Source organism: Scyliorhinus torazame, chromosome 3, assembly GCF_047496885.1.
Source record: "Scyliorhinus torazame isolate Kashiwa2021f chromosome 3, sScyTor2.1, whole genome shotgun sequence".
NCBI classification, from domain to species: domain Eukaryota; kingdom Metazoa; phylum Chordata; class Chondrichthyes; order Carcharhiniformes; family Scyliorhinidae; genus Scyliorhinus; species Scyliorhinus torazame.
Window position 1 is genome coordinate 54,662,730 of NC_092709.1, and position 13,164 is coordinate 54,675,893.

General features: G+C 45.6%; 1 protein-coding gene across 2 annotated transcripts in view; it reads right to left on the bottom strand.

Moving 5' to 3' along the window:
• The window catches only part of fat4 (FAT atypical cadherin 4), a 388,547-nt gene that overhangs the window by 43,082 nt on the left and 332,301 nt on the right, over positions 1 to 13,164 (bottom strand). For both annotated transcript variants that reach the window (XM_072495681.1, XM_072495682.1), the window contains exon 12: positions 3,792 to 4,099. In XM_072495681.1, coding sequence (XP_072351782.1) covers positions 3,792 to 4,099 — 308 coding nt within the window. The remainder of the gene's footprint in view (positions 1 to 3,791; positions 4,100 to 13,164) is intronic.

Sequence of the window (13,164 nt, forward strand, 5' to 3'; positions counted from 1 at the left end):
CATAGGTTCCCATCCCCCAGCCATTTTAGTTTAAACCCTCCCAAACAACTTTTGCAAATACTCACCCGAGGACATTGGTCCCAGTCCTGCCGAGGTGTAACTTAGAATCATAGAAACCTTACAGTGCAGAAGGTGGCCATCCGGCCCATTGAGTCTGTGCCGATCCACTCCGCCCTATACCCGTAACCTAACCTGCACATCCCTGGACACCAAGGGCAATTTATTATGGCCAATCCACCTAACCTGCACATCTTTTGACTGCGGGAAGAAACGGGAGCACCCTGAGGTAACCCGCGCAGACAGGGGGAGAAAGTGCAAACTCCACACAGACAATCACCTAAGGCCGGATTTGAACCTGGGTCCCTGTTTGGATTGGTCACACCTCCCCCAGAACCTGTCCTAATGTCCCAGGAATCTGAAACCTTCCTTCACATCATCTCTTCAGCTACGTATTCAGCTGATGTATCCTACCATTTGTAATTTTGACTAGCAAGTAAGGCTGGTTTAGCTCAATGAGCTAGACAGCTGGTTTGTGATGTAGAACAAGGCCAGCAGCGCGCTTTCAATTCCTGTACCAGCTGAGAATTCTGAGTTCTCCCTCTGTGTACCCGAAAGAGGTGCCGGAATGTGGCGACTCGGGGCTTTTCACAGTAACTTTATTTGCAGTGTTAATGTAAGCCTACTTGTGACAATAAAGATAATTACCTTTGAGGTCCTACTTTCCAATTTACAACATAGCTCTTCTACCGTTAATATGGCAGAAATCCCAATGTCGATCTTAAGATAGAGCTGTCCAATTAGAATGAATATCTTTGATTGTTTGCTCTGTTTCACATTATTTGGCTATTTTGTTTAGTTTATAAATTCTTTTATCCTATAAGTATTTGCTTTAACTATAAGATTCTTTGTTAACATCTTTCTAAAAACCAAGAACTAAAATATCTAGTACATTAGTCTCATACAGAAGCAACAGGCATAAGTAAAAATGAGATGCCAAACTGGTAAGTTACAAAACAGTGGAAGCAGCATGCAATAGACAGAACAAAGCAATTCCACAAACAGATTGAAGTTCTCCTGTCCAGGTTTAATGTCCCAGAAATTAAACAACTCACGAGAGCTGTTTCTACAAATATCCCCATCCTCAATGATGGGGGGTGCCCAGCACATCAGTACAAAAGACGAGGCTGAAACATTGGCATCCAGCTTCAGCCAAAAGCAGAGAGTGGATGATCCGTCTCAGCCTCCTCTTGATGTCCCCAGTATCACACAATTCGATTCACTCCTCGTGAAATCAAGAAATGGTTGACGGTACTGGATACAGCAAAGGCTGTGGGTCCTGACAACATTCCAGCAACAGCCTTCCTAGTCAAGCTGTTTCAGTACAGATACCAACACTGGGTCAAGCTGTTTCAGTACAGATACAAACACTGGCATCCACCCAAGATGGAAAATTGCCCAGGTATGTCTTGCCCACAAAAGGCAGGACAGATCCAATCTGGCCAATAACAGGCCCTTCAGTCTATTCTCAATAATTAGCAGAGTGATGGAAGGTGTCAGCGACAGCGCTATCAAGTGGCACTTATGCAACAATAACCTATCCACCGATGCTCAGTCTGGATTCTACCAGTACTATTCAGCTCCAGCCCTCATTACAGCCTTGCTTCAAACATGGACAAAAGAGTTGAATTCCAAAGATGAAGTGAAAGTGACTGCCTTGACATTAAGGCAGCATTCAATTGAGTGCAATTAAGGAGCAAAATTAGTCAATGTGTATCAGGAAGAAAACTTTCCAATGATCAACCTGACACAAAGGAAGATGGTTGTGGTTGTAAGAGGTCAATCATCTCAGCTCCGGGACATCACTGCAGGAATTCCTCAGGGTAGTGTCCTAGGCACAACCATCTTCAGCTGCTTCAACAAGGACCTTCCCTCCACCATAAGATCAGAAATGGGGATGTTTGCTGATGATTGTACAACGTTCAGCACTATTCGTGACTCCTCAGGTACTGAAGCAGTTTGTGCCTGCATGCAGAAAATCTGGACAAGATTCAGGCTTGGAAAGTAACATTCATGTCACACAACTGCCAAGGCTATACCCATCTCCCCTGTGACATTCAACCATCAATTAATTCCCCACCATCTACATTCCGGAGGGTTATCATTGACCAGAAAATTAACTGGACTAGCCATATAAAAACTGTGGCAGAAAAAGGTCAGAGGCTGGGAACTCTGCAGTGAACACATCATCTGCTGACTCCCCAAAGCTTATCCTCCATCTACAAGGCACAAGTTGGGAGAGTGATAGAGTACTCTCCACGTGCCTGGATGAGAGTGGCTCCATCAATGCTCAAGAAGCCTGACACCATACATGCCCTGCTGCATCAGCACCCACTGTCGCTGGATTAAAAATCTGCAACTCCTATCCTAACAGCACGATGGGTGTACCTACACCTCAAGGACTACAGCATATCAAGAAGGCTATTAGAGATGGACAACAAGCGCTGGCCTTGCAAGTGACACTCTCATCTCATGAAAAACAACAAAACGATACTGTTACATCCTCAATCAATTCCCATACAATTGTCAGGCATAACCTGCCTTTTGTAAATGTGAAATAGTTCAGAATTATTACATTTACTCTTCTTAAAAACTCTCATTAAAATCTTAAGTTCCTAGATTTGCTTGTCCAGAAAACCGCACCATTGTGATGCCAGACAGTTCGGATCAAGTTTGTCACACAGTGTATGCTACATCTACTGCAATATGTTTTTAGTTTGTCAGTAGATGCAATATATTTGGATTTCCTAAAAGGCATTCAATAAGATCCACACAAAAGGATTCATGGAGTTGGGTGGAGGATTGGTTAATGGACAGAAAAGAATGAAGATAAATGGGGCATTTTCAAGTTGGTAGGCTATAACTAGTGCAATGCTGCAAGAATCAGTGCTGGGATGCTAGACAATGTATTAATGATTTAAACAAAGAGACAGAGAGCAATGTATCCATGTTTGCTGATAATACAAGGCAAGATGCCAATATAAGCTGTGGGGAGGATATAAAGGGGCTGCAGAGAAATATAGAGAGGTTAAGTAAATGGGCAACAGGGTAAGGCAGCAGATGGGGTATAATGTGGGGATGTGTGAAGTTACTCACTTTGGTTATAAGAATAGAAAAGCAGAATATTTTTTATAAGCCTTAAACTTCTAAATGTTGATCTTCAGATGGACTTTGATGTACCTGTATACAGAACACTGAATACTTGCAACAAGAACAAGGGACGCTGGAAAAACTCAGCAGGTCTGCCAGCATTGAACAAGAGAGAAACAGAGTTAGCATTTTGAGTCATAGACACTTTGTCGAAACTGAAAGGAGGGAGAATGTTAGAGCACAAGAAACTGCAATGAAAAGTTGTTACTCTTCTGACTGCTTCTCAGTCCTCTCACAGTGTACACATTAATTTATGCCTCAAGAATGAAGGGGACTTTTCTTGGCATGACCTTGTTCATCAGTGCTTCAAGTTGTGCAATGCAGTTACAGTAACTTGAGAGTGTTTTTGTAGTTCCGAAGAAGTGACTCAGTACCATTATTGCAAGTTATTTTCCTATTGGCTGCTATGCATTAGAGGTCACACAACTAAGTTCCAAATATGTGCAATGTGTATATCTGTGGGTTCACTATAGAAAAAAATGTTCAAAACAATTAACTCTGATTTAAGGTACATATGATGCAGTAAAAGCAACGCAAACTCCAGGAGTCATCATGGGATCCAGTTCAGTAAGTTTACTACTTACCAGTCCAGCCCGTCTAGCAACCACAGTGTGAAACTGTCCATCAGAAACCCTCTTGGTTGTCATCAGTCTGTGTGCCCCACTTCCAAGGTTGAATGAGAATTTCATCTTGCCGTCGACTATTTCCAGTGCCAGGAACTCGGCCTTGTTTCCTGTCTGATTGTCATAGTTATACATTAACAAGGAGTTTTCTTTAATGGTGGAAAATTTAATATAGATGTAATTATTGTTTGGATCCAAACTCGGAAACTCCATATAAGACAGTTCTTCAAATCCATAACTGTTCACTTCACAGTATTTCCCAAAGACACCTGAAACAACAAAATAATCAGAGTAATTGATTTGGCTTTGCCCTCTTTTATTAATAGATTTTATTCCAATTGTTCCAAAAAAATCAAGTAATTATATTACTGGCAGCTTTGCATGAACTTTGGAAGTCACAAAATAATGTCACTCTGTCTTTATTGCATGCGCATTCCTTTTTTTAATGGCCAACCTTAACTGAACGAGCTTGGGCAAAATTCAGGTGTTGTAAACAAACCCACAATTATCTAACTTAAGTCATTCAACTTAAGCTCTGCCCCCATGTACAAGACCAACGTTTCTTGCATATATGTCAACTTTGACACCCAAAATGTTAGGTGCAACAGGAGTCAAAGTCAATAGTTCTGTTCCTATAGTGAATTTCTTTAATTTCTCTTCCCAAAAACCTGGGGGCGTCATTCTCCGACCCCCCGCCGGGTCGGAGAATGGCCGTTGGCCGCCGTGAATCCCGCCCCTGCCCCCGCCGAAGTCTCCGGTACCGGAGATTGGGCGGGGACGGGAATCGGGCCGCGCCGGTTGGCGGGACCCCCCCCGCTCAATTCTCCGGCCCGGATGGGCCGAAGTCCCGCCCAGAAATTGCCTGTCCCATCGGCATAAATTAAACATGGTATTTACCGGCGGGACCAGGCGGCGTGGGCGGGCTCCGGGGTCCTGGGGGTGGCACAGGGCGATCTGACCCCGGGGGGTGCCCCCACGTTGGCCTGGCCCGCGATCGGAAGCCCATCGCGGAGGCGGAAGAGACTCTCCCCACTGCGCATGCACGGGAAACTGTCGGCGGCCGCTGACGCTCCCGCGCATGCGCCGCATTTCCGCGCAAGCTGGCGGGGCAACAAACGCCATTTCCGCCAGCTGGCGGGGCGGAAATCCCTCCGGCGCCGGCCTAGCCCCTCGATGTTGGGGCTCAGCCCCCAAAGATGCGGAGCATTCCGCACCTTTGGGCCGACGCGATGCCCGTCTGATTGGCGCCGTTCTTGGCGCCAGTCGGCGGACATCGCGCCGTTGGGGGGAGAATTTTGCCCCAGATGTCAGATACAGAAAATTCCAACCCAAAATAGATAAACAAAACTAGCTTCTGGACTAGTCTAGCAGTGGAGAGGTTACTTCATATATGTGTTTGGAAAAAGGAGTTGTGATCCTCGATCATAGTGAAACAGAAACAGAACATGCTGAAAGTACATGACAATCAATCCCTGATGAAGGGACCTACCTGAAACGTTATCCCATTTTTTCTTTTTCATACACGGATTGGTCTTCTACTGCCAGCATTTTGTGTTTTTAATTCATATTGTTAGTGGTTTTCTTATCTCTTCTGCATTTGTGGATTAATACCAGGAAATGTGAAATATTACTATTTTATCTCACCCAATAATTAGTTCTGTGGAACGGCCATGTGGACTCGAAGCATTGGGCTGGATTCTCCCACCGGGTCCGCCCGGCAACTGGAGAATCCCGCCTGAGGTCAATGGACTTCTCCATTGTCCGCGTCTCACCTGTGGCGTTCTTGTGGCGGGAGGGTTGGAAGAATCCAGCTCATTAACACAACAGATGCTGCCAGATCTGCTGAGTTTATCCAGCATTTACTGTTTTTATTTATTTCACATTTCCAACATCCGCAGTATTTTGCTTTTATTCACTGGAATAGTTTACTAAGCGTTCCTGCAGTAACCAACACCACTCCCTACAGACTTTGCCAAAATTTATAAACTCCTCCAAACTTCCATGATCTCAGCAAGACCCAGTAGAACATGATCAGCAATCACCTGCAAGTCAGATGATGATGCCTTTAATTAGCGCTGGTGAGGGGGTCTCTTGTTGCTGACCATGGGCGAAATTCTCCCCCAACGGCGGGATGCCCGCCGACTGGCGCCAAAGCCGGTGCCAATCAGACGGGCATCGCGCCGGCAAAAAGGTGCGGAAGTCTCCGCATCTTTGGCGGCCTAGCCCCAACATTGAGGGGCTAGGCCGACGCCGGAGGGATTTCCGCCCCGTCAGCTGGCGGAAATGGCGTTTGTTGCCCCGCCAGCTGGCGCGGAAATGCGGCGCATGCGCGGGAGCGTCAGCGGCCGCTGTCAGTTTCCCAGCGCATGCACGGGAGCGTCAGCGGCCGCTGTCAGTTTCCTGCGCATGCGCAGTGGGGAGAGTCTCTTCCGCCTCCGCCATGGTGGAGGCCGTAGCGGAGGCGGAAGGGAAAGAGTGCCCCCACGGCACAGGCCCGCCCGCGGATCGGTGGGCCCCGATCGTGGGCCAGGCCACCGTGGGGGCACCCCCCGAGGTCAGATCGCCCCGCGCCCCCCCCCCAGGACCCCGGAGCCCGCCCACGCCGCCTGGTCCCGCCGGTAAATACCAGGTTTGATTTACGTCAGCGGGACAGGCAATTCCTGGGCGGGACTTCGGCCCATCCGGGCCGGAGAATCCAGCGGGGGGTCCCGCCAACCGGCGCGGCCGGATTCCCGCCCCCGCCCAATCTCCGGGAGCGGAGACTTCGGCGGGGGCGGGATTCACGGCGGCCAACGGCCATTCTCCGACCCGGCGGGGGGTCGGAGAATGACGCCCCATATATTCAACTGTGTGTTCAAAAGAGGGCATTAACGAGAGTAACTTGAGTGCTGAGGTTGAAAATGGTTTGGGTGTCAATTCTGTGTTAGATGCTAACTGATGTCACGATTTGGCTACTCCGTATACTTCTGACACAAGCATGTTACACCTGCACTAATGCACTCAACAGCCTGGTATTTGGCCTGAATCATGCAGAATGTAGGTGTGACCTACTTTTCCTCCCTAATCTGGCACCCATTGGAACGAAACCATTGGCCTCACAGAACTGAATTTAGCAGCCCCCTTTGTTACCAGAGGAGAAGTGTGAGGAACAAGAGATTAGCCAGACCTGTATAAGGGTTGTTTAAATTGTACAAAACAGATTGCATTGAAGGACATCTAATAGGGTGGGCAAAACGATTTATCAAGCACTCTGCCAGAAAAAGCAGGGAAATGTTAATGCTAGTCACCCACAGTACCCGTTAGAAAAAATTAAACACTGGTAAGAATTAGCATTACATTTAATGGCCCATCAGCTTAATTCCACTCATTTTGAAAAAGTAAACAAGGTTGCTAGGTATTGCTCTGGTTGCTATGCATAGAGATTTTATAAATGCCTCTGCTTGGTATTTCCAGCAAAATTATAGTCTTGTTCTAAAAGCATGTGTTTACAATTTCAAGGAGAGGAAATCCTCATGAACAAAGATATAATATTGGTACATATAGCACCCAGAGGAATTTTTGATCCTACAATTTTCTTTGGTCAGTTCTCATTGGAGCAGCAGTTTGGTTAAGATACCGAGTCTGACAATGTGAAAGAGCTGCAAACATGCAGGCCTGAATTTTGGCAGAGAGGGTCTCTATCTGCACGAAAATGACAGTGGTAGCCAGAATCCTTATCTTTGCCATATTCACATGCAGGGAGGGGGGTGAAATGGGATGGGTTCTAAATTGCACATTCATGGTTCATGCAGTCAGCTGCCCACATGATCAGTGGCTGCCTCCACTCATGTATTTTGGTGAGGTAGGTGATGTGTTGGGTGTTCTGGATCACATACAGGTCACCAACACTTGAAGTAGTGCAACACTATTTTATTAAAAGGTTAACTATTTAAACATACTTGAACTATGGGTAAATACGATACCAGCTTTAACTAAAGACCTTTGTCTTGTCCTAACCAGTTGATGCACTCAGCACACAGTGAATGTCTGTGTTGCAGGCTGTGAGCTCTGTGCTCCTAGCTAGCTGCTGCACGAATGATCAGGAACTCTGATGTCCCCTGTCTTTATAGTGCGTGTGCACTCACTGGTGATTGGCTGCGGTGTTGTGCATGTTGATGGGTCCCACTGTGTGTCCATCAGTGTGTGTCTGCACCATGATATACTGGTGTATATTATGACAGTAGGTGGCTGAAACCGTAAACGTGCAAATTAAATCTGGTAGGAGTGGATCTGAAACGTGTAGATTTGTTTGGATAGATAGGGTACTCTTTTGGAGGGGTAGAGGATCCTTTGAGAGCTCCGATGCCTTTTGGGATTGTTAAAAGTAAACATGACATGCGTTAAAAATGCATAAAAGCATTAAGCTGTCACAGAACTGCCAACATGTCAAAAAACTGTCAGCTGTCAAAGAATTGCTGAAACTGTCAAAGAAAATTAGAACTATTAACTTTGGGCTTTAAATTTTAAAAGGCAGTTTAAAAATAAGAGCTTGCTATTTTATTCTTGCCTGTTGACAGAAGCCTGGAAGTTATCATTATGGGATTTGTGCTGTATGACTCATTTTACAACCTAACATTATCACCATGGGGTGCCTGTTAAATGTGCAGTTTGGTGAACAGGTCCAAGTGGTTATGGAATGGATACGTTCATTCAGCGGTTGAAGAAATTTCAATGTATTGCAAGATTTTTATCAGTGGTTTTTTAAAGTAGTAATGTCATCAATAGACATATAACTATTTTATATCAGCATGGCTCTTAATGTTTGCCCATGGTGGATACAGTTGGCATGAAGGAGATAAGGCCAAATAATGATATGCAGAGGCATGATTTGGCTTGGATTGGCACTAAGCTGGCATAGGGGCTTTAAAGGTCCAAGGGGAAGAGTGGAGGGCATGGGTTAGTATAGGGGCATACAGGGCCATGTGGGAGTTGGTAGAGCAGCACAGGGAGGCATAGAGGGCATGAGACACCATGGAGGTTGGGTAGAGAGCAATGGGTGTGGGGATCCATGTGGAAATGGGTACAGGGGGCAAACGTTTGCATCGAGGGTATGGGGTGGGTGATTTAAAAAAAAATAAAGATGCCTCCCATCCAGCAGCCTCCACTTCCATTCGAGGGGCAGCAAGCTTGACATCTAATCCAACCCATCCCGCTTTCACTCCTGGCATTCCCCCTCCACCACACCCCAACCCTCACCAGAACAAACTTCCCCGGCCTCTTTTCCTGGGTTAGAGACATGTCTCCACTGTGCATCTGATCTGGCAGCAAATCTCCAGGCCAAAGTTTGAAATGTTAAGGTTGCTAAAGCTTCTTGATTAGTGATATCGACTGATATTAATTCAGTTTTCATCCATATTAATTCATTCCAGTCAATCCCTTCATCGTGACATCAACATATCACAATTTAAACAAAAATTGTTAAAAAATGTTAGATTCTAGAGAAAAAAACAACAGGAAGATAAAATTATTCAGAATGCTTTTCAACGGTTTGACTCTTATTGTTGGGAGTTCCCTTCAAAAAAATGTGTGCAACAAAATTCTTCTTTCTGATAAGCTCTGCAACAAATGATACCAACTGCATTACCATGGAATATTACACTGCACTCTTGCATATTGTACTAATATAGCAAAACATTGCCCATTTACAATTCCTCTCCAAAAATTAAGAGAATATTTAAGTATTGCAATGTTTCATCTCTGAAATTTTGATTTAGAGAAGATAAGAGAAAACTCTGTCCTGTCCCAGCCTCCTCTCGTGCAGAAACTGTAATATAATACATCGCACTTGTGACACTCCAGTGTACGGGTTGCCAAAAAATAATGTTTAGCTGTCTCAAATGTTTCTGGAAATTATTTCATGAAAGTTTTGCTTGCATACTGCGGTAGTGAAAAGGGCAGAACACAGCTGTCTATTCCTCAGGCTCTGCTGTTTTAAATTATCTACTTCACGAGGTGGCAGCCATCACAACAAACTCAAAATCTGCGGTGATGATTTTATTTGGCATTTTATAACTAAAGGAAGAACTGCTGAGGCCCTCTCAGCCATCTACCAAACTGCCTGGAGTCCAAAAAGTGTCACTAAAATATTTCTCTTGGTCAGAAAACATTGAGAAATTCTAAAGAAGACCACTATGCAATGAAAGTTTGAAAGAAAGCTTTTGGATCGAGCCATCTGCTTTGAAACTAAAAATACACAGTGGTGAACCTTGACGACCCTCAATTTTAACTGGGCCTTCGATAGAATGCATCCAAGTGAACTTTATCTTGCCCGATTACCAACAACAAACTCCCCAAAAAACTCAGTCTTCTGATTCCTATTCACCACCCACCAGCTGTCAAGCATCAAACCTGTAAGATTTTGCTAAATCTTCCAGAAGCGCTTTTTGATAATACACCCACCTGAAGAAAAACCCTCTTCTTCTTGGGATTTCTTGGCTCCCCTCCATTCCTTGAAGACATTGCAGTTCCTTTATGCGGTTAATGGTCCTTTCCAACCTGTAAACTTCACACACCACTGGCAGCTAACCCCTCCTCATACAGGCATTTCCCCACTCCTTTTCTTCCCAGCTCCTCCATCTCCCTACCCTCCCAATTATCCTTGCAATCTTTCTTTCCATCCCATCTGACTCTTCCCCATCGGTGACGCTTTTGTTCCCCCCCCCACCCCCCCCACTACCCCCTTCCTCCCATCCTACCTCTAATCCCCAGGTGTTCACTCCCCCACCCCCTCGCATTCCTGCCAGCCTCTCTTTGCCTCTCCCTTACTGACCCCTCCTCCAGCTTGGTCCAAACTCACCCTCTAACCCTACTTGAGCTGAATACAGCACTTGATACCGTCTGTGCAATGCTATGAGAGTTTCATTAGTAATTTAGTCAGAATTACACCTGTGTGTGCAGTTCAGGGGTAAATTTCCATTCAGGTGAGAGATCAAATTGGCATTGAATATCAGCACCTGTTTTACACTCTGTTTGACTTTCCTCTGCAGTGACGTCATGGAAAGAACAACTGGGAAGGGTATAAAATGGACTGTAAATTTGCTGTTGCCCATGTTGCATTACCATTGAAGTCAAAGTTAACCCTTAGTCAAAAGAAATGAGGCAGCTGATAACTAACATCTGCTCCATGCAGATCTGTAGGTGCTTGGAGATTTTAAAATTGCTACTCACGACGTGAACAGGTATGTACAATTTATCAGACTAATGGCTCCATTCAGGCTGGTGGAATCATTTTCCTACAAAATGATTTAAGTGTTTTTCTGAGGCCGGGGGCTGTGATGGACGGGAGTGTAAAATAAATTGCATGCATTGGATTCCCTCAAGGACAGCTTCTGATCCGACCCAGACACAATTTCACGGTTGGGCGGCAGGGCCCATCCATGCCCCTGTTAAGGCCAAGGGCCTTTACCCACCGAGCCTTCATTTTTAGGTTGGCGGTTCCAGTTGGATCAGGGTGCCAAATAGAAAAGGTTATCAGGGGTGGCTTAATCTGAAGGCTCCCTCAGATTTGGGGTGTTCTCCCCTTAGTGACCTAGGAACCCAGCCCTCTCTTCCCGACTGACACCAAGATAATTTTAATAATAGGACCTAATAAACTACACTAGAAAGCTCAACAGAGATGCCTAGTCCAATAAAGGGCTGCAAAATTAGAATGGCACACGGTCACTCTGATGGGAGAAGCCAGAGACCTTTAGTGGGCTGAAGAGTTAAACATCACCTTTTAATTTCTCCCGGAAGGGAAATCAAGTGCACCCTTCTCAGGTAGTTTCTCCCATCTGAAATCCACTATGATTGACTTCTAAAATTTTGGAGCTTTAGAAAGTCCAGTACTGAAAGTAGTGTCAAGAGCATGGCTTTCATTGATCTGCAACCAGTAGAATTCTCAGCATAGCCCAGGAAACATCCCAGTTGTGCCTTAATGCCTGAAATTAACTTGGGGCAGGGAGGAAAAGGATCCTAATTTTGAGCACAGCATAAATGAGGAATAAACTTGGGGGTCTGGCTTCAGCCCCTATTCTGTTCTCCTGAAGATGATCTGCCCAATTGCACCTACACGTACCTAGCGAATTTCAATCACTACGCATTATAAAATATTTAATAAAGATTGGAATGTGCATCGGCTGTAATACAACTCTTGTGATTGATTATTACTCAGGTTTACTTGGGGGTCAGCATGGATATTTTCTCGGATTCTTTCTAGAAAAGAGTTTCGCTTTGTGGATTATAAATGATGCTGTATCCTTTATGCACAGACACTTGTCATGGTACATCATGCAACAAAATCACTTGCTATAGACTAATCTTTTTTGATGACGATTAAAGTTTTGCTCTCATGATTGCAAAACATGACAGATCTTAATGCATTTTGCCTGTCATTTATTTATTCCCTACATAATTAATAAAGAAATTGGGAACATGGCAGGGGCCTATGACAGTATATTTTTTTTGCATGCTCATCAAGATCACGTAAGTCAATGTTTTGAAATGGGGCATTCCTAATTTACATCAGTACTATATTGCAGGTACCTTGGGTTAGATGCTAAACATTGTGTTTGATCTTCCCAAAAGGGAACAAAGTGCTGAGAAACACATGGCTATTCAACGCGACTCACTTTGAATAAGGGACCTGAATGGGGAACGCGCGGCCGAGGATCCACATAGCCCCATTTTTTACAATGGGGAGGTCCGCTCGCTGGAACTCCCCATTGTAGCGAGAGATCGGGACGCCATTTTTAAATAGTGTCCCTATCTCCAAGGAATCCCCGAAACCACCAACACCCCCCTCCCCACATGAATGCACTATAGGATGGTCCCCTGGCACCCCCCCCCCAACACCCATACCGGGCAACCCCAGCCCAATACGCACGCGCAAACAATGTCAGCTGGGCACCTTGACAGTGCCAACCTGGCACCCTGGCAGTGCACCTGCCAGCTGGCAGTGCTACCTGGGCACTTTGGCAGTGACAGGCTGGCACCCAGGTGGCACTTCCAAGGTGCCCAGGTGGCACTGCCCGGGTACCCAAAGGGCATGCAGCTGGGGACCACCGATCGCTTTGGAGACCGCTACGAGTGACGTTCCGTCTGATCCCATTTGTTGGGACCAGTACCAAATGGCGCTCACCCGAGGTGAAGGGATTGCATCCCAAAGCTTCAGGTACCACTGGAATCTGCACATTAGAGTAAGGCTTACTGCCTCGCTCTAATGTGCAGATTTGCTGAAAGGTGATCCAGCCCATTGTGGGTGGGATTCCCCTTGCATCGTCTCGAGAGATTGCATTGAATCTGTGTAGGTCTCCCA